This window comes from Zootoca vivipara, chromosome 17, assembly GCF_963506605.1.
Source record: "Zootoca vivipara chromosome 17, rZooViv1.1, whole genome shotgun sequence".
In the NCBI taxonomy this organism is placed as follows: domain Eukaryota; kingdom Metazoa; phylum Chordata; class Lepidosauria; order Squamata; family Lacertidae; genus Zootoca; species Zootoca vivipara.
In genome coordinates, this window is record NC_083292.1 from 24,913,838 (window position 1) to 24,941,614 (window position 27,777).

Genomic DNA, 27,777 nt, shown 5'->3' on the forward strand with positions numbered 1-27,777 from the left:
AACTGGACACAGTACTCCAGGTGAGGTCTGACCAGAGCAGAACCATGATGATGATGGGTTTTGCTTTATTTTCATGTTATTAGTATTATTAATTTAGTTTGCCCGAATGTATGCTGAAACAGGTGCCTGTTCTGTGTTCTGCAAAAACTTGGAAGTTCCATGGATAGACAGGCGCTTGGCTGCTGCTCTCAGCTTGTTGCTATGGTACCTGATTTCCCCCAAATATGCTTTAGTAAAATGTGCCATGATTAAACTCCCCTTCCTCCCTGCCATAAGGGCTAAGTACTGTAAATGATTAGTGATCACCTTCTTCCGTTTGAAAAAAAAGGGATACAAAGACTTGCTGGCCTGTGCCTTGAGAGTGCACAGGTAAACTGTGCTAGCAGTCTGAGAAACCTGGGGTCATTTCTGAACAGAGAAGAAGAAGAACCTGAGAGTTACATATTAGGAAACTCCCTGCTCCCCTCATAGAGCTATAAATTTCAGAGGGGATTAACAGTCAATCCCTCTTCCCAGGGAACCCTGGGAATTGTAGTTCTGTAAGGAAAATAGGGGTTCTCCTATTAACTCTCAGCCCCCTTCACAAATTACAGCACCCAGGATTCGGGGCGGGGGGGGGAGCCATGACTGTGATATTAAACTGTTTTAAATGTGTAGTGAGGATGGGGCCTAAGTGCTCGAGAAGGCTGTTACTGCAGCCTAGGTGGTTAGGGTTGCCAGACTCAATAGAGGACAGGACTTTAATTTCCAAGCAAAGGGTCTGCTGGTTTCTCTTTAAGGTTTCCAGACTCAAAAGAGAGCAGGGCAATTAAAGGCGCAGAAGTCCTGTCCTCTATTGAGTCTGGCAACCCTATAGGTGGTGCACTTGTAGATCTAGAGCTCAGTCTGCCAGGTTTGCAGCAGGAAAGTTCCAGGGCATGATCACCGAGTTGATCCTGAGTTGGGGCATGCACAGAACCTTCTGCATGTGCATTCCACATATGACCCAGACAGTCCAGAAGCATGTGCCATCTGCTGATTGCAGGAGTTGATGTTGCATCTCTTTTTCATTGTGCCTGGATTTTTTGCAGAGTGAGGACAGATAAAAGAAAGTGATAGTATTTTTTTCCAAAGTGAAGAAGTTCTTGTGAGAAATATGACCTGGGAGCGGGGGGGGGGGAGAGGTGGGGGGACATGCTGGGGAAAGAAGAGGGGAGCACACATTGCAGAAAAATTTCAGTGTGCAAATTATCTCTCTCCACACACACACATAGGCATAGAGGCACATTTAGAATTTAAATCTCAAAGAAGGGAAGGCAACTAATCTTCTCATCCAGTTCATCCTGCAATTAATTTGTACCCCCACCCAGATCAAATCAGTTGTGCTTTGATTCATTTACACACACCCCCAATAAATTTCCCAACTCCAAAACCTCTGAAGCCTGCGTCAGTTGCCTTTCGACCACCTTCCCATTATTTTAATGCCCCCCTAAATCATGTCTAGATGAAGTCATCTGAAATTAATGCAGTCTCGCAAATTAATACTCCACCCCCTAAATCCAGATCACCCTCCCAATTCAGTTGTCTTCTCCCTCCTCAATGTATTACCCACCTGGAAACACTTGGGGAAAATATTTTTTTTTGGGGGGGGGCAAATCTTCCTGTACCCACCCCTAGCCACTGCGTTTAGGGCAGAGCAGAATGAGCAGTGGCAGGAACAAAAGGGTTCTTCCTCCCGCCCCCAGCTGCCCAATTTCCTCCCTCTTGCCCCCCCTTTAAAAGAGACATATTAAGGATTGCACTTCTCCCCTTCCTGCTCACCCCAACCTGCATAGTGTAGAATTTGGCAGGGGCTGTGAAGCCACAGCTGGTATCTGATATTCTCCAGGGAATGATTCAATCTGGGTCAGGAATATAACATATATATGTGTGTGTGTGTGTCCTCTCTCTCTCTATTTCCCCTCCCTTGCTTAAATTCCTCGGGGTGGGGGACCTGGTGGAATTTGTCCTATCATTTGAGCTTCCTGCAGGTAGAACTCGCCTGCTGGTGTTGAATGAGGGGACTCTGGCTGTTTATCCCAGGTGGAAGGGCCTGGCTGGCAAAAAGCTTGCCCCTTGTTTCTTTTGAGCGTTCCTGTTTCTTAAGCAGAAAGGGAAACGGGATCAGCTGGGCAAGGGCTGGTCACAAAAGGATCTGGACAGGGCAGTGGAAACATGTCGATGTTCCCCTTGGGACATGTCTGGATTGTGCTCCTGGCTCAAGGTCTGGATGATGACAGGAACTGAGCTGGTGAAGGAATTTTCTCTCCTCCCTCCCTCCCTCCCTCCCCACTCCCAGTTCAGATTTCCCGGGTTGGATTCACATGGTTCCTCATCGCTAATGCTGCAATTAAAAAAAAAAAATCACACACACACACACACACACACACACACACACACACACACACCAAGCACTTCTGTTGCTCACAGCCTTTTTACTTTTGCAAAAGTGTATTCCAAAAGAGGGTGGGTTTTTACACACACACACACACACACACACACACACACACACACAGGCTTCATTTAATTCTCACTCGCTTTCCACCTGCCCCCCCCCGTCACTGCAGAAAGCAAACTCTTCTCCCCCTCTTCAATTTGAGGCAATTTATTGGGAGTCGGGTATGAATTACAAGGCACAGTGCTAACGAGCACCTGCTTGTATGTAATTGACTTGACTGCTAATTGCTGGGATAATCATACTTTGTGCATAATGGTTTTCACAGAGAAGGTTTGTGGTGCCGTGCACCAGGCGGCAGCTTGCTTGGCTCAGGCGCGGGTTGCTGGGGGGGCGGGGGGGGAAACCAGGCTAGTTCTTCCATTTTTGAAGCCTGCAAAAAAAAAACACCAAACCATCTCAACCATTTCACCAGCCTTGGCAAACGTGTTACCTGCTAAATGTTTTGGACTGCAACTCCTCTCCCTCCCTACCCCAAAACTGAGTGATTCGGCAAACTCCAGATTCTTTCAGGTTCGACCCATAACAATACCAGGTAGCACCATTTTGGGTTCAGCTCTTGATCCATGAGAGGTTCTGGCCCCCCACCCCTGGTTCATCAGATTAGCACAAGAATCCAGGAAGAGCTTTAGAGGTGGATCAGGCCTAAGGGGCCCCCATCTAATCCAGCATCCTCTTCTCACAGTGGCAAACCAGGTGTCTCTTCTGGGAAGCTCACAAGTAGGATACAAATGCAACAGCCACTCTCCCCATTTGTACTTCTCAGCAACTGGGTATTCAGAGGCAGACGGAGGCTGAGACTGGAGGAAGTACACAGCCATGATGAGTAATAAGCTTTGATAGCCTCCTCCTCCGTGAATTTGTCTAATCTCCTTTCAAAGCCGTCTATGCTGGTGGCCATCACTACCTCCTGTGAAAGTGAGTCCCACAGTTTTACTTACACGCTGTGTGAAAGACTGCTTTTGTCTTGAATTTTCCAACATTCAGCTTCGTTGGACATCTGTGAATTCTAATGTTACAAGAGAGGGAGAAAAACCTTTCTCTATCCACTTTCTCCACTAAATGTATAAACTTCTAGTCTGAAGTCCCTGCCTGCTTTCTTGGTTGAATTTATATCCAACAACAGCAACATTTGTACCCCGCCCATCTGACTGGGTGGCCCCAGCCACCCTGGGTGGCTTCCAACAAACTATAAAAACACAATGAGATCTCAACCATTAAAAGCTTCCCTCTACAGGGCTCTTCTTAAGATGTCTTCTAAAAGTCGTATAAACATCTCCATGACATCGGAGGGGAGGGCGTACCACAAGGTGGGTGCCACTACCGAGAAGGCCCTTTCTTCCAAGGAGTTCCAGGGTGGTATACATTGTTCTCCCCTCCCCATTTAATCCCCACAACAACCCTGGGAGGTACGGTAGGTTAGGCTGAGAGCGAGTGATTCAGTGAGCTTTACGGCTGAGTGGGGATTTAAGCCCTTGTCTTTCAGGTCCTAGTCCAGTGATGGGCAACCTTTTGAGCTTGGTGTGTCAAAATTCGCCAAAAAACCGAGCATAACTCAGGTGGTGTGTCACTTCGAGAGAAAAACCATAATTTCGTGATATTTATAGTTTAAATAACAAAATGTATAATTGTAATATATAACTGTATTTAATAAACCCAAAACTAATTATTTAACCAAACCAAACCAAAAACCCCTTATTTATCACAAAGTGCTCAGAGTTGGCTTCCGGTTCCGCCTGCAGGAATGGCTGACCTGTTTTCCATCCCTCCGACCTTCATGAGGAATTTGGCGGTTGCTAGGGGAGTAAATGGCAACCCCCCTACCTCTCCGGGGGTTACGGAGAGGGGCCGCTGGCCCGCGATGCCCCCAAACCCACTCCGATTGTTTAAGGAGTGGGGGGGGGGGGCTTGGGCTGAAAGCACTCATGAGGAATGTCGGAACTCCCGGACGCCAAACTGCATGGCGGGGTCTCCATGATTAAAGAAGATAATTAGGTTTTAAATTCATGGACATGCTTCAGAAGGAGGGCAGAAGCTCTGTTTACTGCCGAGGAATTTACGCTGCTGAGGGTGAGGAGTCAAAGGCTGTATTTTATCTTGAAGAAGGATTGATGGGGACGGAACGACAAGGGAAGTGAGTCTTTTTTATTTTTTGCATATACTCTATGAGTTACTTCATACCTTCCCGGACGTGATGTCCTGGCTTGTTTGGAACGAACGAGAAATAAAAGATATCTGTGTGAGTTGAACTTTATAAACTGTTGATACTGAGTATATTTTTTGAAGATGTAAAATTGCTGACGAGAGAAGCCCCCCTCTAACTGGATAGAAGGAGTGCCTGGAAAGCGTTCGGAGGATTTATGGGGTGTAACGCACTTTGAATTTGAACAGCGACCTGAAGCTAAGTTCAGCTATAGGGCAAGGAGAGCCACTAATTTATCAAGAGTCTATGCATAATGTGACGGCTGGATCTTCTGCCTGGAAAAGCTGTAAATTTTATAAAGATCGTTAATCTACATAGTTATGGGAAGAAAACGAAAGTGATTTGAGTTTTCTAAGATGGCGCTGCTCCGTGTTGAAAGACCGACGCAACAGGGACGCTCCAGACCAAGAAGATTTATGGGGAGGCCGGACTGATTAACTCACACAGGAGAAAGAACATATGTGAAATCTCGTTTGATACTTATCTCAGCAGCTGGGGAAAAATCGGATGAAAGAGGAAAACATCTTTGTGACTGTAAGGGAAAGATCGGGACTATTATAGACTTTGAGTGATGATTTGGACTTTAGAAAAAGACGGCAGTGGGCAGTTGCGAGGAATCCCCAATTTCTTGAAGCATGGGAACCCCGAAAAATTTTAGATGATTTGGCATAACATTCGGTTTGATTGATATGTATTTGTATAATTTGAAATAATGAATGTGATATAATTGTTTTTAATTGGAAAATTAATAAAAATAGATTATAAAAAAAACAAAGTGCTCAGAGTTGTTGAGCTTTTTGGGGGGAGCCGCTGACCAAAGTTTTGGAGGTTTTTTTTGGGGGGGGGCAAAGCTGCTGTGCTTTTTTGGGGGGAAAGAGAACAGAAATAAATGACGAATAATACCTTCGCTGGAACTAACATGCAGCACCGACATAGTCTGCCAAAGTGCCAAAAACGCCAGCACAGAACAGGTTAAAAAACAAACGCTGTTACACCCAATCATCGTCTGCCAAAGCGCCAGAAAAACAACACAGAAAGGGTTAAAAAACCAATTTCTGGCTACCAGCAGCAACAACAACAAAAAACAGTTTTAACAGCGGAGACAAGCTGTAGCATGAGGAGGAGTGGGAGAACAAATGGGGGGAAAACAACAACAACAGCGCGAATGGGCCAGTGAGGGCTCTGCATGTCATGTCTGACACGCGTGCCATAGGTTCGCCATCACTGTCCTAGTCTAACTAATCTCTGCACCACCCTGGCTGCCCCAGTGGCCTCTTTTTGGACTCCCTCCCAACCCAAAATCAAAATAGTAGCAAGTTCCTGCCCTTCCAGAATCTGAGCCTGAAAGACAGGGTTGCAGTTTTGCGCTTGACTGCTTGCTCCAGTTCCTTCAAAGAATGAGTTGAGGTGGTGAAGACTCACTGACCTGTTCATGACAGAGCAATATGGCCATTGCTAACATTTGTTGCTAACACACATTGCTGCGTGCTTTAAAATTTTGCAGAGGGGTGCTACATTCTGTGTGGTGTATTTATTAATGGCATGCTTCGTAAGCTTTCTCTCCAGTGATCTCAAGGTGGCATACCAGGTTCTACCCTCCACCCCCTTAATCCTCCAGACAACCCTGTGAGGTAGGTTAGGCAGTGACTGGCATAAAGACACCCAGTGATCTTCATTATTTACTTAATTACCCGCCCTTCAACCTAAGGTCATGGCTGAACATGGGTCTCCACAGTCCTAGTCCATCATTCTGTCCACTAGGCCACATCTACACTGCAGTAAATTTTGAGGTTGCTGTATTTTGTGGATTCCCTGATTCTTGCATTAATTTGGTGGACTTGTTTGGTCTAACGGGCAAAATAGTTTATGAAGGGCAATGAGAAAGATTTGTGCATCTTACACAGTTTTCTGCTTGCATTGTTCAGTTACTTGGTGGTCATATCTTCTGCCTCATTGAAAGTCTTGTAATGAAGTGGCTTTTAGCTTGTGATTTGAATGAGTCCCCACCCCCACCCCCTCAAAAACTTGGTGCTGCCAAATCTCTGTGTTATTACCAGTACTATTATTTATTGCATTTATAACCTACCTATTCTACGAAGCAGTTCCAAGATGGCATGCATGGTTGTCCCCTTCCTCATTTAATCCCCACAACAACCCTGTGAGGGAGGTTAGGCTGAAAGGCAATGACTGGCCCATGGCGAGTGTCATGGCTGAGTGGGGATTTGAACCCTGGTCTCTCCCAGGTCCTAATCTGGTGCTCTAACCACTTGTTCTATGTAGTGTGCAGAGAGGTAAGGGAATGCAGGAGGCTGAGAAAAGTACCTCTAGTTACAAGCTTAATTCGTTCCGGAGGTCCGTTCTTAACCTGAAACTGTTCTTAACTAGAGGCGTGCTTTTGCTAATGGGGCCTCTTGCTGCCACTGCGCCAGCGGCACACGATTTCCATTCTTATCCTGGGGCAAAGTTCTCAACTTGAGGTAACTCTTCCAGGTTAGTGGAGTTTGTAACCTGAAGCGTTTGTAACCTGAGGCGTTTGTAACTCAAGGTACCACTGTATACAGTCATACCTCAGGTTAAGTACGCTTCAGGTTGAGTACTTTCAAGTTAAGTACTCCACGGACCCGTCTGGAACGTATTAATCCACTTTCCATTACTTTCAATGGGAAAGTTCGCTTCAGGTTAAGTACGCTTCAGGTTAAGTACGGACTAACAGAACCAATTAAGTACTTAACCTGAGGTACCACTGTATATGAGAGAGAAGAATTGCTCCATGGTAATGGTTACCATGGTGACCTCTCTATCTATATCCATGCATCCCAGCTGCCTACATCTTTATTTCTCTGTTTTGCCTCTTACGTCTTTCAGCAATTTAGGGAGAGAGAGAGAGAAAGAGAGAAAGAGAGAGAGAGAGAGAGAGAGAGAGAAAGAAAGAAAGAAAGAAAGAAAGAGAGAGAGAGAGAGAGAGAGAGAGAGAGAGAGAGAGAGAGAGAGAGAGAGAGAGTTTGCTAGCTGAGGTGAGGAGAGGCATTCTCCCCTGGCAGGGGTACCAGAGACTAATTGCTGGAGAAAGCCCTGCCTCCCCTCAGGTAAAGCCATGTGTGGCTCCAGATAGCATTAAGCAATTGGTTGTTGTTGATGATGTTGTTATTTACCTGCCCTTCACCCTTAGGCTAGGTTGCAACAATTGAAGCACAATGTTAAAAGCAGTTTGAAGCAACTTGAAACCACAGATAGGAAATCCAGATCTCAGAGTCCAATCCTCCGCCTCCCCAGTCATCTGTAAATTTGGCTGTCTCATTGTTCATCCTTCTCTCCAGGTTGTTTTAGGGCGACTGAAAGGCACCACCAGTCCCAATACTGATCTTTAGGGGACTTTACTGTTTACATACCCACAGTGTGAGAATTGTCCATATTTCACTGGGTGGCCTCAGGATCTAGTTTCCAGCAACTAGGAGGGCATGGATTACCGTAATGATGCTCCTGAGCTGTTTGGGCTTCTAAAAGCCACATCTTCATCCAGCCTTTCTCCTTTGGATTGCTGTGCCAATGCTTGGCATCATCAATGCCACAAAGGTGCTTAAAAAAGCAAACAAACAATTAAAAGCTTCTAGTCCTCAAGACAGCAAAGGCAGGCGCCAAGGTGTGGGCAGCCACACCATGCTGGTGAAATTTCAGAAGACGGCTGGGCCAGGGAAGGAAGCAGGGTCAGGAAGTGGAAAATCAGCATAGGATTGTGGGGGGAGAAGCAAAAAACCCATGTTTTCTGTTTTCTGACTTTGCTTTAAAATGTATGTAGACTTGCAATAGTCTGGTGGTGGTGGTGGTTAATAACAGTAAGTAAATAAGTGATTTCTTCCCATCAAAAATTCATTCTTGCTAGTAGTGGGTGTTTTAGAGGGCACCATTTTCCTGCTCCAGTTTACACACTTGCACATGTTCCTTCCCACCTTCCAAAAAGCTGCCCATTTGTGTTGTGTTGAGCCATCAATCCTGGGAAGTTGCAGAATTGTTTCATCGCAGTGCAAAGGTCCCAGTGACCTAGTGGTTTCTTGCCAGCAAATATAAGGAAGGCTCACAGCTGCAGCGTAGAAATTATAGGCTTTGAACTCCCTGGTCAACTTCTCTTCCCTACCCGACCCACAACACATTGATTGAGTTGTTATGGGGTATGAGTTGTTAGAGGGAAATGAAAAGCAGATAAGTTTACAGAGATAATTATGTACTACTTCTTCGCAGTGGTAAATCACCCAGCAGTTTTTAATGACACACACTGTCCTGGCATCAGTAAGCTAGTTAACACATACAGTACGCTAAAAATCCTTTGTCCCAGTTCGATCCACAAGTGATAGCATCGGAACTCTTCGGCATGCTTTTCATAAAAGAAAGCACTTCTTCACAAAGCACAGTGTTAAACTATAGAACTCACTCCCACGAGAGGCAGTGATGGCCACCAACTTGTATGGCTTTAAAAGAGGACTGGACAAATTCATGGGGGGCAAGGCTATCAAAGGCTACAAACCATGATGGCTCTGCTCTGCCTCCGTGGCCAGAGGCAGCAACGCTTCTGAATATCAGTTGCTGGAAGCCGCAGGAGAGGAAAGATCTCTTGACTTGGGTCCTGCTTGTGGGTTCTCCACATGCATCTAGAGTGGCCACTGTGAGAACAGGATGCTGGACTAGATGGGCCCTTGGCCGATCCAAAATATTCTTAAGTTCTTACATTTTAAAAACTTGTTTCCCTCTGGCTTACAACCCTGTCTACCAACGATGTAGACATATACCTGAATCCAGGATAATACTTCCTACACCTGATGAAGTTGGCTGTAGTCTTTAAGGTGCCATAAGAGTCTTTGCTAGTTTTCATGCAAAGTGACATGTAAACACTAGATGCCCCCTGGAAATCCTTTGAAGTAGTTTAGGCTTGGGGGGGGGTCCATGCTTAACCAGTGGGTTTTAGGGCCAAGTAGGATTTGAACTCTGATCTCCATTGTAATAACCACCATACCACATTGAGCCCACATTCACAGCATACATTTAAAGCAGCATTCTACTACTTTAAACAACCATGGCTCCCCCCCAAGGTTTTTTGGGAGCCATAATTAAGGGGGCTGAGTCAGGAGACACTCTCTCCCAGAGCTACAATCCCCAGATTTTATTGGGAAGATTTTATTGTGAGTTGAAGCTCTGGGAGGGGTCTCCTAACAACTCTCAACGCCTTTAGCAAACTACAGCTCCCAGAATTCTTTGGGGGAAGCAATGGCTGTTTAAAGTAGTATCATAAGGCTTTAAATGTATGCTATGAATGTAGAGTCAGGCACTGATGCTTCCCCCCTTCTTTATTTTTCTTTAAAAGAGCTGCTTTTCTCAAAGTTGCAAAAGGGGAAAATGATTCATTTGTTTGTTATGTCTCTTTTGTCCCTGGGTCTTCCAGGTGTACAATGAGTGCTTCCTGTTTATGGCCTTGACACTTTCGGGACTTGTTCTAAGACAAAGTGTTGTGTGGAAACTTTTCCGTAAGGTGTTCCCTGGGGGTGGGGAAGGGGGAGGGCTCCAGAAAAATGTGTTCCAGAACTGAGCTGTTGGGTTCTTCTGAGTTCAGTTGCTTTTAGGGCAGAACAGATTGGTGCCATTTTGCTGCCTTAAATGGTGCTGTTTTGCCATTTTTATATACATTTTAATAGTTTCTCATTTTTACGCATTGTTGTACATTTTTATGAATGTGAAATATAATTTTTTGAACTACCATACTACTGTCATGGTCAAATGGGGGTTGAAGTGGCTTTCAAATTCTACAGGTTCCTGAAGCGTTGCTGACCTTGTCTGTTGCAGCTAAATTATGCCATAATATATTATTCTTTAAAATACTACTGGTAATGTCATGGGAACACAAGGTATATGGGGCTTTATGAAGGTACTAATCTCATTTCTAGAGAAGACCACCTGACTTCCAAGCAGCTGTTCCAACATTCCTCATAAAGCACATCCAGATGTGTTAACACTTACCCCTGTAGGTAGAAAGGCAGCATCTCAGGTTGCAGGGTTCTGATACACTCTTCTGTCTGGCACATGCAGACCTTTGAGCCAATGTGGTGTGGTGGTAAAGAGCAGTAGACTCATAATCTGGGGAACTGGGTTCATGTCTCCGCTCCTCCACATGCAGCTGCTGGGTGACCTTGGGCTAGTCACACTTCTCTGAAGTCTCTCAGCCCCACTCACCTCACAGAGTGTTTGTTGTGGGGGAGGAGGGGAAATGAGAATGTTAGCAGCTTTGAGACTCCTTCGGGTAGTGATAAAGCAGGATATCAAATCCAAATTCTTCTTCTTTGAACCCCTACCTTTCATTTAAAATCAGGGTCCACTGAACCCTGAAGTGTGTCTGTGATGTAAGCAGATTAATCACCCCACCCCATTTTCTCAATGTAAATCTGTCCTGCAAGCTGCTGCTGACCCCAATATACTTCTGAATGTACCACATAACAAGAGAAAAAAGCAATAGTGTTAATTCTTTTTCTCCCCCTCTTTTTTTGGTAGGCTTCTTTTATTAAACCTCATCACAAATTCCCAACGCATCTGGATTTGCACAGACGAGTGGAATACCATGAACTAAAAAGCGGCAACAAACCTTTTTTTGTGCTTAGATTTTTTATTTTGTGATTTTCTACTTTTTTTGTTTTTTTAAAACGATTTTTTGGATGACAGCACTTTGAAAAACAAGGTGTTTTCCTTTTTTTTTTTAATTTTTGGAAATTAAAAAATTACACCGTGAGGATCTCAGGAGAAGATGGGGAGAAAAAAGATCCAGATCCAGAGGATTACGGACGAGAGGAACCGGCAGGTCAGTTTGCATTAAATGGATAGAAATTGTACATCATAATTTTTCTCTATTTAGGTATGGGTGGTGGAGAGAATTTGCAATTTCTGCAGAGTCCCAAAGGGGATGTCACTTTTCCCTTGCTTTGAAATTGACTCTGAAATTGAACCTGTGCTTTTCAGTAGCACAGACTCTTGTGAGTGGTGCATCAATTACGGTAAGTGGTTTGGAGCTGCTTGGGATCCAGGCTGGGTTTCCAAGTCTCTTTCCAGAGCCTGGGGTGGAACAGAGGAAGGTGCCTTATGTTGAGTTGGACTGTTGGCCCATCTAGCTCAGTATTGTCTACACTGATTGGGAGCAGCTCTTCAGGGTCTTCCAGGCTGGAGGCAGGGTCTTTCTCAAGCCTCCTTGAAGGCACCATTGGGATGGAACCTGGGGCCTCATACCAAGCAGATGCTCTGGATCTGAGCAGCTGTAATGGTGGATGAAGCATAGGAACTAGAGAGTGTGGTCTTATAAGCCAGGGAGGAAAGGGTGGACATTTATGTGCCCATCTGGGGAGCAGTTCACACCACAGTTTGTTGTCCCCCACAGCAAAGCAAGTTGATGTTTTCCATAGATTTCCATAGATTCTGGCTTCTCCTCAGATCGTATAAATCAGGCATCCCCAAACCTCGGCCCTCCAGATGTTTTGGACTACAATTCCCATCATCCCTGACCACTGGTCCTCTTAGCTAGGGATCATGGGAGTTGTAGGCCAAAACATCTGGAGAGCCGCAGTTTGGGGATGGCTGGTATAAATCTTTCGCCTTTTTTCCACAGATTTCAATATGCCACAAAATTGTCTTTGGAAAGATGTGGGGTGGCCTCAAATCAGGGGCCTTGTGCGTTCTGGGATGGAACTTCCTGCCAGAAATCACTGAGGTCGCATTCACACTACACGTTTTCAGCACCCTGATTCCACTTTAAACCATCATGGCTTCCCCCAAAGAACACTGGGAGTTGTAGTTTGCTAAGGGCGTTGGGAGTTGTTAGAAGACCCCCCTGTTCCCCTCCCAGAGCTTCAATTCCCAGAGTGGTTTAACAATCAATCCCTCTTCACAGGGAATTCTAGGAATTGTGGCTCCGTGAGGGGGAAAGGTGTCTCCTAGCAACTCTCAGCACCCTTAACAAACTACAGCTCCCAGGTTTCTTGGGGGGAAGCCATGACGGTATAAAGTGGTATCATAGTGTATTGCCAATGTGGCCACTATCTCCCCCGAAAAACACTCATCAGTACGTTGCCAGGTCTAGCTTGAAGCCTCAAAGCTTCATTTTTCATTGTCAAGGTCACTGGGAAAGGACAGACATCTCAGAGTCATGGCCCAGAATCAAAGGTTTGTGGTGGTAGGAATGCTTGGCTTGAGGGGTTTTGCTTTCTATACCATCTATGTCAAGCGCTGAAATAAACCATCCAGGCTCTTTCAGCCGCTTCTTCATAACCTGCACTTCTAAAATATTAGGAATGAACCCATTAGCCAGCAATATGGCTACCACAAGTTGCAGTGGCAGCCAGCAACTAAGATGGCTTTAAAGGGGGTTGGACAGATTCATGGAGGATAAAGCCATCGGTGGCCACTAGCCTTGGTGGCTAGTGTTGTTTATCTATTTGTTTCATTTATAAATTACTTCCCTTAAAACATGTCATAGTGTTTTAGACCCCCTCCCCCATTCTTCTGATGGTAAATTGTTTTAACTGATTTTAATGTCCTGCTTGTGTAGTGTGGTGCAGTGGTAAGAGTGTCGGACTACCGGTAGTACCTGGCAGGGACCAGGGTTTGAATCCCCACTTGTTGGCCATGACACACACGGGGGGGGGGGGTGACCTTGGGCCAGTCAATGCCTCTCAGCCTAACCTTCCTCACAGGCTTGTTGTGGGGATTAAATAAGTGGGAGCTACTTTGTGCTCTTTAGAGGAAAGGGTAGGTTAAAAATGCTGTTAATAATAATAAGAATAGTAGTAGTAGTAGTAGTAGTAGTAGTAGTAGTAGTAGTAATTGTTGTTGTTGCCTTGGGGCCTTCTGCTGAAGACTGGGTAAAATATCTAATGCATAAAAACATTGGTAACGGAAACCATTTCAAGTCCAATGCAGATACAGACTGGGATAAAAACAACCTTCATTTAAAAGGCTTGCTGGAAAAAGTGGGGAAAGAAAGGCCTACAACAGGCACTGTAAAGACAATGCAGGCTGCTCCTGTAATGACATGGCGTGCCTCTCAACACCCGTTGCTAGGATACATGAGTGGGGAGAGTACCGTAGTTGTTCATGTCCTGCTTGCTGGCTTCCCAGTGGAGCATCTGGTTGGCCCCAGTGAGAACAAGATGCTGGACTAGATGGGCCCCCTTCTCCTCACAGAGCTAAAATCCCCAAAGTTCTTTAGGAAGAGGGATTGATTGTTAAAAGACTCTATGAATTGTAGCCCTTAACAAATTGCAGTTCCCAGGATTCTTTGGGGGAAGCCATGACTATTTAAACTGGCAACATAGCGTTTTAAATATATGGTGTTAATGTGCCCCCACCCCCTGCGCGCGTGCCTAGGGTGGAGTCCTTGGCTACTTAAACCCTACAATTTCCTTACCTTGGAGGTCCTCCTAAGCCCCACCTTCCAGAATCAGAGCTCAGTTGATTATATATTTATTCAAGGTGGCTTTTGAGTGCCAATACAATTGCCCTAATTGGGTTTTTGTGCTTCTTAGCTCACCCTCTGTCCTTGGGGTGGAGCAGGCTATACACCAGGAGGTACAATAAAACACTGTGTCTTTATGAACATGACATTTAGGCAATTTCTAATCTGCTTCCCACTGGCCAGGGTGGCTTGGCCTCCATCAACTCCCTTGTTTGTTAACTCTGCACCATGAGGACTTGTAACTTGCATACTTAAAAGCAAGGATAAAATCGACTACACCTAAGCAAGCAGATTTGGGGTTTTCAGAGGTGACCTGGAAATCCTGAAGGCTTTTTTTAAAAAACCAATTTCTTCTTAGCACCAAAACTCCGCACCCTGCCTCACCAGTGTCCTGCACTATGCTTGTTGAAGTGGGGTAAAGGATTGTTAACAACAACAACAACAACAACAACAACAACAACATAGAACGAGGTACCTGCTGTTCCATTGCTAGCAGAGGGATTGTTCTGGAAAGCAGCAAATTTGCTGCGGCAAATACTTTCCTACCCTTCAGGGAACCACCCTCAAGGTTGTGAGGTCTTAAAATTAACCCATCGTGACAGATGGCCTAGTTCGATTTCCAGCTCCCCAGCAGGTCTGTTCTCTTGGCAACGGCCCCTTGATGCACACTGAGGTTGTTTCAATAAACACCTGAGAGCTAGCTGTGAATCCCATTTCAAGAAATTAAAACACCAGCCCTCCTTCCCCTCGACTCCACTGTTGACAAAGCCCAAGGGCAGGAGAGAGTGGTTAGCGATAAGGCTACATTCACATGTACAAAGGCAAACTCTAGTGTTAAGGACTTCTCTCGAGCTGCTTTGGGAGGGTGTTGATGAATTGTTTGAGGCCTCTTCCTTGCAGTTTCAACTCCCACCCCACAAGGCACTTGTGCAAGGTTAGGAACCACTTAGGCCTCATTCACATCAAACATTTAAAGCTCTATGATTTCGCTTCAAACACTCATGGGTTCCCTCAAACTATTCTGGGAGCTGTAGTTTCTTAGCGGTGCTGAGAGCTGTTAGAAGGCCCCTGTTCCCCTCACCGAGCTATAATTCCCAGAGTGTTTTAGCAATTGATCCCTCTGTGTAGCTCTGTGTGACAGAAATGAAATACAATTAAAGGACCTCTATGACAGCGACACCTTGCCTACAAAGGTCCGTATAGTTAAAGCTATGGTTTTCCCAGTAGTGATGTATGGAAGTGAGAGCTGGACCATAAAGAAGGCTGATCGCCGAAGAAGTGATGCTTTTGAATTATGGTGCTGGAGGAGACTCTTGAGAGTCCCATGGACTGCAAGAAGACCAAACCTATCCATTCTACAGGAAATCAGCCCTGAGTGCTCACTGGAAGTACAGATCGTGAAGTTGAGGCTCCAATACTTTGGCCGCCTCATGAGAAGAGAAGAATCCTTGGAAAAGACCCTGATGTTGGGAAAGATTGGGGGCACTAGGAGAAGGGGACGACAGAGGACGAGATGGTTGGACAGTGTTCTCGAAGCTACGAACATGAGTTTGACCAAACTGCGGGAGGCAGTGCAAGACAGGAGTGCCTGGCGTGCTATGGTCCATGGGGTCACGAAGAGTCGGACACGACTAAACGACTAAACAACAACAACAATGACAGCGACATTCTACAGTATATGAAAATGCAAAGTCAATTAAAGGCTGACGTTAAGTTACACATGGTTTCTAACAGCTTTGGAACACAGTTTCCAAGGGTTCTTCACAATGCATCAGAAACCTTTTAGTGTTGTAGCCATTCACACCTGTAAGGGGAGAAAATTCCACTCATGGGGCACTACCACAGAGAAGGCCCTGCTCCAGGTTCCCCATGATGGGCAGCATCAGCTACTTGGGCTGGAAGCAGCCCCCACCTCTTGATTTTTAGGCCCAACCTGGCTGATGTGGAAAGAGGTGCTCTGACAAATATCAAGGTCACAAGTTATTGAGGGCTTTATAATTAATGTTAGCACTTTGATGTGGGCCTGGTAACATATAGGCACCAACAGTAGATTCCATAGAATATGTGTCACATAATAAAATAAATTCTTGTGGCTGCATTCTGCACTAACTGCAGAATGGAAGAAGGAACTGAGCTGAAGGAATTGGAAACTCTGCAGCAAACTTGGCACTCTTTCAATTCCAGATTTTCATTACAGAAATTCTCCTAGTTTAACCAAAACTCAGAGCTGAGCAAGCCTACTGAAGAATCAAGGGAAGGAGCAGAATAAATCTCCTGGGTGGAAACCTTGCCTCCTGTGCTGGTGTCTGTCTTTTTGCTGATAATTAGGGGTGTTACTTGATAAATCAACATAGCGTGATTTTTTAAAATTTAAATAAGGTGCTACCAAACTAATCAGAGAGACATTTTCCAAATTAAATTGTTTATTACTTTTAATGAAAGGACTGGCAAACCCATGATGGGCGCCCATCTTGAACGAGGCATTGTCTCCTTGCCCTCTGTTGCCCCCTTCTCTCACATACAGGAGGGAAACTGTCTTGCCTGCTGCCACAAGTGCATGTACTATCAAAAGTAAAGCTTTTTAAAAAATAAAAAATAAAATGGAGCTTTCTTCATTTGCAGCAAGGAAGCATTTTGTTCATTTGCAAATTTATTATTGAATAAATTAATTAAAACTCACGTGATTCTTCCGTTAAGATTTGTTTCAGTTGAATGGCAACCGTAATAACGATCCCATGTGGCATTCATGCAGCACTTGAGAGTGTTCAAGGAATTTTGCATGATCTAGTTCTGAGTACAACTACGCTGTGCGGTAGGGCAATGGTGTTAGGGACAAATGTAAGGTTCTGCACTTATACACAAATATAAGAAACAGATACACAAATATAAGATGGGGGACACCTGGCTTACTAGCAGTACATGTGAAAAGGATCTAGAGGTCTTGGTGGACCGCAAGCTTAACATGAGTAAATATGTGATGCAGCAGCAAAAAAAAAAGCTAATGCTATTCTAGGCTGCATCAACAGAAGTATAGTGTCCAGATCAAGGGAACTAATAGTACCACTGTATTCTGCCTTAGTCAGACCACACTTTGAATACTGTGTCCAATTCTGGGCACCACAATTTAAGAAGGATGCCGACAAACTGGAATGTGTGCAGAGGTCCAGATCAGGGATCTGGAAACCAAGCCTTACGAGGAGCGCTTGAAGGAGCTGGGTATGTTTAGCTTGGAAAAGAGGAGACTGAGAGGAGATATGATAGCCATCTTCAAATATCTTAAGGGCTGTCACATGGAGGAGGAAACATGCTTGCTTTCTCCTGCTCTGGGGGGGTAGAACTCGAACCAATGGCTTCAAGTTGCAAGAAAGGAGATTCCGACTAAACATTTGGGAAAACTTTCTGACAGTAAGAGCTGTTCAACCATGGAACAGACTCCCCTGAGAGGTGGTGGACTCTCCTTCCTTGGAAGTTTTTAAACAGAGGTTGGAGGGCCATCTGTCACGAATGCTTTAGCTGAGATTCCTGCATTGCAGGGGGTTGGACTAGATGACCCTTGGAGTTCCTTCCAACTCTAAGATTCTGTGATTCTATTATTCCTGTCTGCCATGAGTATGAGGTTAAGGGGAAGAGGGGGCTTCCGTAGTGAGTTCCTGGCAGGGGCAAGAATGGAACTGCAGGCTTCTAGATCCCCTGCCTTAGTCCTGCATCATATTCTAGCTGTCTTCTTGGTGGGGAGTTTTGGTTTTTTTACACACCCATTTCAGTGCCCTTAATTCCAAACAGAACTTTATGCTGCCCATAACAAACGATGGCAGGCAAATTCGGTTGGAGTGGTTTTCCTGTTCCCTTTGGAGCAATGGGTCTTTTGAGTTTTACTTCTTAAAAGTTTGGGGGAGCCATTTTGCCTGTAACAGTAACGTGTCACTCTGAATATGACTGACTTGTTTGAAGGATACTATGGCTTGAAAACAGAGACTCTGTATGTACTGTTGTTACCCAAGAAAATATTTTAATAAAAGCGTATTTAAAAACAAAACAAAAAAATGGTGGAGGAAGGGGTGGTTGAGGAGGAGAAGAAATTATGAAAGCATCCCAGTTGTTCAAAGCATTTTGTTTGGTTTGGTTCTTGTAAGGCTAGCAGGAAACTTCCTATTAGCAATTATTAAGAAAGCTGCTGGAACTTTTTATTGGAGTGGTCATGCTTTGCAACAGAGGGAAGGCCAGCGCTAGGTGCCAAGGACAAGCTGGATGTATGTCTTTCCATGGTTATTTGAAGCAGTAAAAGTGAATGGAAAATACTTTCCAGTTCTTTGGGGGCTTTGATTGAGTCCAGGTTCCACAATCCCGTCAGAAAGGAGGGGAAGCATCCTGTGTCAGAGTGCAGGGCCAAATCGATTGCCTGTTTCTCATCTCTTTCCATTGAGCTGCTGTTTGTGCAGCTAAGCTTTGCGGGAGAGAGCTGTTGAATGAAAATGTGTTAGAGAGGCTTCTTCAGGTTAGCAGGTTAAAGGGCCTGGCTTATTATTTATTTTGTTACATTTGTCTGCAGCTGTTCTTCAGTCACAGAACCCAAAGTGGTGTGCATGTGATCCCCAAGCAGTCACCCATTCAGGCACTGGCCAGGCCTGCTTAATTTCCGCAAGGTGCTGGACTCGCATACCTGGTGGCCTGCTTTTACTGCAGTGTCTTTAGAGCCAGAAATGCTCCCATGGGAGACGTTGCATGTGGCTGGTTCTCAGTGAGTACTGAAAGCATTCTAAAGGTTTCTGGAAAACCTCATAACAGCCACCTTGCAGTGTGTTTTCACTCACACAAACCATCAGAATCTGAGGTTGGGCAGGTATATTTATGTGCCTTCAATGTACTCCTTTATTCCGCCGTAGCCCATTTTGCACAGATGTAGGACAATGGTGCAGAACCAGCACAAACTCCACAAAGTGTACTGAAAGCATGCAGATTTTTTTCTAGTGTACCTTACCAGTGGCACAAAATGAACCATGAAAATAATGGACAGGGCTAACTTAGTTCTACTCTGAGTTTAACTTTATTGGATCCAACCCTGTGCCTTAGATCTCCTATATGTGGGTTACCCTGGGCCTGGGGTATCTGCACATCTGTCAAGAGATTTAACTTCTAGAGCAGGCATCCCCAAACTTCGGCCCTCCAGATGTTTTGGACTACAATTCCCATCTTCCCTGACCACTGGTCCTGTTAGCGAGGGATCATGGGAGTTGTAGGCCAAAACATCTGGAGGGCCGCCGTTTGGGGATGCCTGTTCTAGAGACTTGGGGATGGCAGGGGGACAAGTTAAGGCAGAAGGACAGAGGCTTCCGGAGTCTGTGTTTTCTAAAAGCATCCACATCATTTCCACAAATCAAGATATAAGACAGTGGTGCTTATCTGCAAGAGATCCCAGAAATTCAGGGCTGTCCCTGGTCAAGAGGGGTCATAGATGATGTCCTATTCCAGCACTGGATTTGCCCCTCCTGCACGGGACATGAGCGGGTGGTTTTTCACTGGGCTGGGAGAGTTGGCAGAAGCCAAAGGCAAGGATGCCGAGCCTGTAATAGCCCCTAATGACATTACAGGGATTTGCAGAGGGGATTTGCCATTGCAGATCAGTCCACTGGTCCTCAGGGCCTGGCCGACCGGCTGGAGAAGCGGCTGGTACCTTGATGCGCTGGGAGGGAGACAGAAATCCTCCTTCAGTTATGCCAGCCTGGACGGTCCAGTAATTCCTTCCACAGTCCTTGGTGCACACGGCTTACACCCTGGAGAAGGAGATTTGATTACCCTCTTCGTCTTAAAAGGTTAATGCCGCCAGATGAGGGTGAAGAGGCCTGACTAAATCCTATCTTAGCCCCAAACTGAGTGAAAGCCTTTTATCATTGTTCTGCCTTGCCCTCCCCTCTTCCTTTCCCTCCCACCCGTTAAGAGTTGGCTGTGTTGCTGCAGATGTGAGGTTAGTGCAGCCTTGGCCAACCTGGTGGCTTCCAGGTGTTTTGACAGGCTGTTTTGGACTCCAATCACCAGCTAGCACAGCCCTTTTGAACCACAGATCCCATCAGCCCTAGTCAAGACAGCTCTCATCAGCCCCAGCCATTGCTTCTGCATATCGATCAGCCCCTAACTTCACCACTACTGAAAAAACAGTGAAGAAAGAAGTTGCTGGTTGGGGAAGTCTGTTCAGCAGCAAACTAATATATGAATGTGACGTATGCATAGATAGGATGGACCACCATTGCACTATTCTAGCTGTTAAGAACATACTTTTTATTTTATTTATGGTGTTTATATTTCTCCTTTTTCTACAAGGAGCTGAATATGGTATACAATTGGTCGTCGTCGTCCCCCCCCTTTAATCCCCACAACAAACCTGTGAGGCACATTAGACTGTGGCTGACCTAAATTTACACCTGGAGAGCTTCCTGACTGAGTGGGGAATTGAATCCTGGTCTCTCCCAGGTCCTAGCATGACACTCTAACCACTACACCACCACTTGTTCTCTGCAGCTTAGCAAGAGCCTGGTTGCCCCATCAGACCAAGGTGGCTTCATTGAGTTCAGCATCCTGTTTCCTGCAGTGGCCAACCAAGCCATTGTTTTATTTGGGGGGGGGGGGGGGAGGGCCACAGCTCAGTGGTGGAGCATCCTCTCTGCATGGAGAAGTTCCCAGGTTCAAACCCTGGGATCTTCAAGTACCGCTAGGGCTGGAAAAGACTCTGTCTGAAATGTTAGGAAATGCTGCCAGTCTGTGTGCACAATACTAAGTCAGATTGACCCAATGGCCTGACTTGAATTAAGACAGCATCCTAGGTTCCTAGCTGTTATCTGGAGACATGCTGCCTCTAAAAGTGGAAGGTCTGCTTAGGGGTGATGTTGGCATGGTAATGAGATCCCCTAAACTAGTGGCTTTGGAGGAGTTCAGTATCTGTTCTAAGGTTGCACTCTCAGAAGAATAGATCAGGATTTCATGACATCTGTGGCAAATGATGAGTCTATTTCAGGCCCTGCCTGGTATCAGGACCTGTGCTGGATCTGTGTGTGTTTGTTCTGGATGGAAAGATGGTGATCTGGGTAGACACTTTGCTACCTGGTGAGGTTTAGGCTTATTGAAGTTCTTAATCTCTTCTGGGGTAGGTGAGGAAGGTGTCTGTCTTTGGATGTGATGGATCTAGAAAACACCCTAGAGAGGTCCGATCTGGCCACAGTGATGTCTCAAATGGGATCAGGCATCTTTTTCCAATCTTGTACCCCCCTGGTGTTGTTGGATTACAACTCCCACCATTCTTGATCACTGGCCCTTCTTGGCACCCAGCTGTGAAAGGTTGGATTACTGCAATGTGCTCTCTGTAAAAGATAAAGGACCTCTGGACCTGGACCGTTAAGTGACTATGGGGTGCGGCACTCATCTTGGCATTTGTCTACAGACAGCTTTTCTGCATCATGTGGCCAGCATGACTAAACTGCTACTGGCGCATGGAGGATCATAACGAGTGCCAGAGCGCACGGAAACACTGTTTATCTTCCCACCGCAGCAGTGCCTATTTATCTACTTGCACCGGTATGCCTTCGAACTGCTAGGTTGGCAGAAGCTGGGACAGAGCAACGGGAGCTCACCACCGTTGTGCGGATTTGAACCACCAACCTAACGATTGGCAAGCCCAAGAGCAGGGGTCAGCAACCTTTTTCAGCCGTGGGCCGGTCCACCGTCCCTCAGACCATGTGGTGGGCCAGACTATATTTTGAGGGGGGAAATGGAACGAATTCCTACGCCCCACAAATAACCCAGAGATGCATTTTAAATAAAAGCACACATTCTACTCATGTAAAAACACGCTGATTCCCGAACCGTCTCTGGGCCGGATTGAGAAGCCCTTAGGTTGCCTACCCCTGCCCAAGAGGTTTAGACCACAGCACCACCTGTGTTTTACCTGCTTGCTGTAGGGCTGCCCCTGAAAAGTTTCTGGAAACTTTGGCTGGTCCAGAATGCAGCAACTAGAAGTGTTCTGGGGCCAGCAATGCTTTAGAATACAGTACCGGAATGCTGGAAACGGCAGGTCCTGCTTGCCAGTGTCCCACAGGCATCTCGTTGGCCACTGTGAGGACAGGCTGCTGGACTAGATGGGCCATTGGCCTTATCCTCTTAGTGAATGTGCAGTCAATAGCTGGTGCCACCTAACCTCCTTAGCGAACACATTTGGATGAATGCTCAATAAACATGTTGTCTAGAAGTGACAAGGGCTTAATTACTTCTTATAATAAATTTCATAATGAATGACAGGAGAAAAGGGCTCTTTGGGTTAGGAGTTCCACACTGCCAACTGGAGACCCCCTTTTCTTTCTCCCTGTCTTCAAGAGGGAGTGTGCGGTTGCTTGTGGTCTGAACAGGTGAAGGGGTTGTGTGCCAGCTGCCTTTTGACAGCTGAAGAAATGAAACTGGAGGAAGCTTGTGGTTTGATGGGGGAAGGGAGAGATGAACCCTAGGAGGGGTGGGGGGGCGGGGTGCAGAATAGAAAAGAACCATAATTACCTCTGTGCCAAGAAACTTTGCAAACAATGGCAGCATAAGGAGTTTGGAAGCCTGACAAGCTCGGTGTTTCCATAGCATCCTGGCAGTGAAGAGGCTGAGTTGTGAATCAGGAGGTCCCTGTTTCAAATCTTGCCTCTGCCAGGAACTCGCATGGAGGGTGGCTTTGTTAAGCCGTTCTCCCTCAGCGCTCCCCTGCCCACAATATGGGAGACTGACACACCCCTACTTCATGGGGTTGTTGTGAGGATGTCAAAAATTCATCATCACTGAATTTTTTATTTATTTTCTATTGCTTCTGACAAGGTTTTAGTCTTCTGGGTGGCCAGCCTGTAGCAATCTTGCTTGGGGGGGGGGGAGATTAGCCAGTAGTTTTCACATTCCTTTGGTGGAGTCAATGTGCCTCTGCTGTGCCGAGTTAATATAATAGCTATTGTTTTTTATTGTTAAAATATTTATATACCACTGTATCATAAAAATATATCACAGCAGTTTACAAAAATATAAAACCAAACAAATAGCAACATAAAAAGTTAAAAAACAAGTTAAAGGCAAAAAGAAATTTAAAAGGCCCTTGTGGGGGGGGGGTGTACTCTTAAGCACCTGCAAAAGCCCGGAGGAATAGAAAACTTTTCAGCAGGCATTTAAAAGTTGGCATTTAAAAGTTTGTTATTTTTGGAAAATTAATAAAATATTATTAAAAAATAAAAATAAAAAGTTGGTGCCGTGAGTGTTCCACAGCACTGGGCCAGTAACATTAAAGGCTCATTGTTGTCCAATGAGCCCCACCAACACAGGAAGAGCCTGCTGGATCAGGTCAATGGCTCTTCTAGTCCTGCATCCTGTTCTCACAGGGGCCAACCAGGTGCCCGTGGGAAACCCGCAAGCAGGACCTGAGCACAAGAGCCACCTCTCCTCCTGTGGTTTCCAGCAAATGGAAGCATTCTTGCCTCTGACCCAGGAAGCAGAGCATAGCAATCATGGCTAGTAGCCATTGATATTCTCTTCCATAAGCTTGTCCAGTCCTTTCACAAAGCCATCCAAGTCTGTGACTATCACTGCTTCCTGTGGGAGCAAGTTCCATGCGCTGCATGAAGAAATATGTTCCTTTATCTGTCCTGAATCCTGAGTTGCCTTCTGCTCTTGCAGTGATGGAGAGTATTGAGATATTCCTGGTTGGGGTGGTTTTTTCAGGGTTTATCTGTGCAAATGTGTGCACATGAACCCTGCAGAAGAAGGCGGGAATGAACTGAAAGAAAAGAAGGCTGTGTTGAAAAGCTCCTAAGTGGTGCTCGGGGCAAATATGGGGAAGGGAGAACACAATTGATTTTTTTAAATTAAATTTATTCAAATAAACAGCACAGTACCATGTGTGTATGAAATATTGATACAAATACTGTATTAAATATTGATAGAAATACATAGATGTATAAATTGCATAAATAAATACACCATCATTAAATATTGATAGAAATGAAAAGCTGTTGGGTTGTATCCAGCTCAGGCAGACTCAGAGGTGACCTATTGAAATCAATGGACTTGAGTTATTCATGATTGACTTAAGTCCATTGTATGTCAACAGGTCTGCTCTGAACACTCCCCATTATTTATAACAAGGATAAACTACTCTATTGAGCAGTATCTAAATTATTTCTAAAATATCAAAGGATTTTGGGGCACCTTAAAAAAAGGCTAGAAAATTTTATCGTGGCCAAAGCCAGCCTTCACCATCCTGGCACCCTCTAGATATTTGGACTACAACTCCCAACATCTGGGGCTGGAAGGGACTTGTAGTCCAAAATATCTGGAGGGCACCAGGTTGCCTAAGGCTGGCATAAGATTTTGTAGATTAGAGTGGACTAGTGCCTTAATAAAATCTTACATATGGCGCAAGATCCTTTGCAGCAACAAACCAAACAGTACGCTGCCTCTTCTAGTCTGGGTGTAGTCTTCAGAACAACAATAAATGGAAGTCAGTCATTCTTAACCTTTTTGTTTGCTTTTTCCTTCAGTCTCTCAGCTGTATAAATGCTGCCCCCCCCATCTGAGCCAACTACTCTCAGTTTAAGTAGGGCTGGAGAGAGACCCGTCTACTTCCGAGCCACCAGAGTACCGTAGTTTTAACAGGCAATCCCTCATCACCGGGAACTCTGGGCATTGTGGCTCTGAGGGGGGGAATAAGGGGTCTCAGCTCCTTTGACAAACTACAACTCCCAGGATTCTTTGGGGGAAGTCACGACTGTTTAAAATGGTATGAAACTGCTTTAAACGTGTAGTGCAGATGGGGCCTAAAGCAGCTGCTTTGTACGAAAGGGTTGGCTGGGCCCCCATGAGTGAATGAGAACGCTACCAATTTGCCTTAAGGTGAATGCTGCCAAGGCATGTGCAGATCTACAGACAGCAACTCGGATTGGTCATGGAGAGAAACCAGAACATAGGAACAGTTGGAGCCTATGGAGAAGATAGTTGATTTTGCATGCAGATAAGACCCTGAGCAATGGAGAATCGCCATCTCTTGTTTTTAAAATATTTCTCTCATGCTGGTCAAAGTACTTCTCCAAAGGGAGATGTGAGTTTTTGTTTTCTAGCAAAAGGTCTTCAGAGCAATGCAGAGTACGTCGTCCAGCTCCTCTCTGTTGGAAGGGGTGCCTCTGAGCATGTATAAAGTGCCCCTTCCTTACCATTAGGCAGTGAGGTGCTTTCTTGTGAGGAGGGGGTAGAATAATTTTTATTTCATTTTATAACATATATAAAACATAGACAGCAGTTACAGCAGCAGGTGAAAATTAAAAGATGAAAAACAAAACTATAAAATAATCACATGGAATACGTACAGTTAGTTGCACATGGGTTAAAAATAACAAAGTCCAAGTAAAGAATATCAGCGTTATCTGATCATCAAGTATAGTTCCAGATTTGCCAGGCTTGTGACGAGGGTTGCATTGAAAATGATGGTTCCATTGTATATATGACAGTGAGGCCATGAAAGGGCAGCAAATTGTTGTTTATGTAATTTATTGCATTTTTACTCCTGGGGAGAGGCACTTGTGGGATTTTCTGCCCTGAGTGCCAAGATATATTGGCCAGCCTTGAGTATTACGCACCTTGACTTGGCAGGGGCGGGGAGACGGCACACGGGATGTTTGGTTGGGGGCACCAAATGTCTTGCTCTAGTCTTGCCCCTGTCTGAAGGAGCAGCAACTTTTAGCCAAGATAAATGAATAGTACTTCCATGTACTGAAGAAGTATATCCTGAATACCAGGCATGGAGGTAAGCAGAGAAATGGCATTCAGAGGTTCACAAAGGACTGAACAGATTTTAGGTCAGGGAGGTCTCTCTCCATGGCAGTTTGCTCCCTTTAAGTGGAACATCCAGCATTAGGACCAGTGTACCTCAAGATGTCAGGGACAAACACAAGGGATTCTCACTTCCCTGTCCTCCTGGAAGTACCTGTGTGGAGTGGGTTGCTAGAAAAGATGAACCTGTCCCAACATAACAGAGGCTTTGTACAGAGACAGGCCATTGGTCCATCTAGCTCAGTATTGTTTACACTGACTGGCAGTGTCTCTCCAGGGTTTCAGACAGAGAGTCTTTCCCAGCCTCACTTGGACATGCCAAGAATTGAACCTGGGACCTGGTGCATGCAAAGCACATGCTCTAATACTCAGCTACAGCTCTTCTCCAGAGGCTGCTCTTATTAAGGGTCCAATGTTTTGCATTAACCAAACTCCTAAAGAGAGGATTTCCCAAAAAGTTCATTTTTATTTTCCATTCTTTTTTGCTAGTAACTGCTAGGAAAGATGGGCTGGTAACATTCCAGCAGTTTGGCATCTCTGAAGCAGGCAGCTTATAGATGGACAGGAAAGGTCCAGAAGGGAGAGACAGGAAAAGGCAGGCAAGAGAGATTTGATGTGCGGCATTAACTAGTCTGCAGCAAAGCCTTCCAGATGTTTTGGGCTACAACTCCCATTGCCCGCAGCTTAAAGGGAGTTGTTGTCCAAAACATCTGGAGGAGCATTAGGTTATATAAGAGCACAAGAAGAGCCAGCTGGGTCAGGCCAATGACCTATCTAGTCCAGCATCCTTTTCTCACGGTGGCCACCTAGATGATGCCCACGGGAGACCCCAAGCAGGACCCAAACACATCAGCCCTATCCCATGTGCTTTCCAGCAACTGGTGTTCAGAAGCATTGCTGCCTCCTACTGTGGAGGCAGAGCATAGCCATTGTGGCTGGTAGTCACTGACAGCCTCCATGAGTCAGGCTCTTCTGATGTTGGATGAGATAAGCAAGAGAGAGATAAGCAAGGCAGGTGAAGTAGTGCGTGTCACTCTGGTGCCCTTTGGACTGAGAAGCACCTCACCTCCACCCCCTGGTTCTCTGTGGAACCACTTGGCAACTACAGTGGAACCTCTCTTGCCAGGGAGCCAGATGGGCAAATAGCAAGAGGCCACTCGGCTTAACGGGCAGCCTACAGTCTGCAGCCGAAACCTCCTTCATAACGCCGCCTGCCTAAGCAGCCTTGCCTGTCTGTCGGCACAGGCTGGCGAAAGAGGAGGAGGAGGTCAGAGCCGGCCGCTGACCCTTGCCTTGATTCTGAAATGAAGTGATTCGCTTGACGCGGAGCAGGCCAGAGACCCTGGCAACGTGACTGCTGCTGGCTCTGAGGCAGCGAGCCCAGAAGACAAAGTATGGGGCGGCTTAGCCACCTCACGTGGCGGGGAACAGCTGTGTCGTGTGCCATCTTTGCGCTCTGAAGGGGTGAGGCGATTAGAGCCCAATCTTGTTAGGAGAGAGAAGGGAGGGAGGTGGGGCCTGGGCTGCTTCTGGCAGAATGCAGAAAGAGAAGCATTCGCAGACCTGGGCCCTGCTTTCCTAGCTTGCCCCCTCCCTTGCAAAAAAACCAACAAACCAACAACCAGCCTGTTATTTTTGCCCGTGGGATTGTGGTGAACCTCCTAAGGGCTTGGCCTCTTTTGCAAAGCTGCTTCATGCTCCAGCTTTAATAGCATCTCTGAAAAACAATGTACACCACCTTGAGCTCCTTGGAGAAAATGGCAGGGTATCCAGCATTAGAAACTCAGATACAGTATA

General features: G+C 45.7%; 1 protein-coding gene across 9 annotated transcripts in view; it reads left to right on the top strand.

Annotated features, from left to right (window-relative positions):
* MEF2D (myocyte enhancer factor 2D) overlaps nucleotides 1-27,777 on the top strand; it is a 154,193-nt gene that overhangs the window by 70,098 nt on the left and 56,318 nt on the right. For all 9 annotated transcript variants that reach the window (XM_035098751.2, XM_035098752.2, XM_035098755.2 and 6 more), the window contains exon 2: nucleotides 11,208-11,511. In XM_035098751.2, coding sequence (XP_034954642.2) covers nucleotides 11,458-11,511 — 54 coding nt within the window. In that variant the 5' untranslated portion in view covers nucleotides 11,208-11,457. The remainder of the gene's footprint in view (nucleotides 1-11,207; nucleotides 11,512-27,777) is intronic.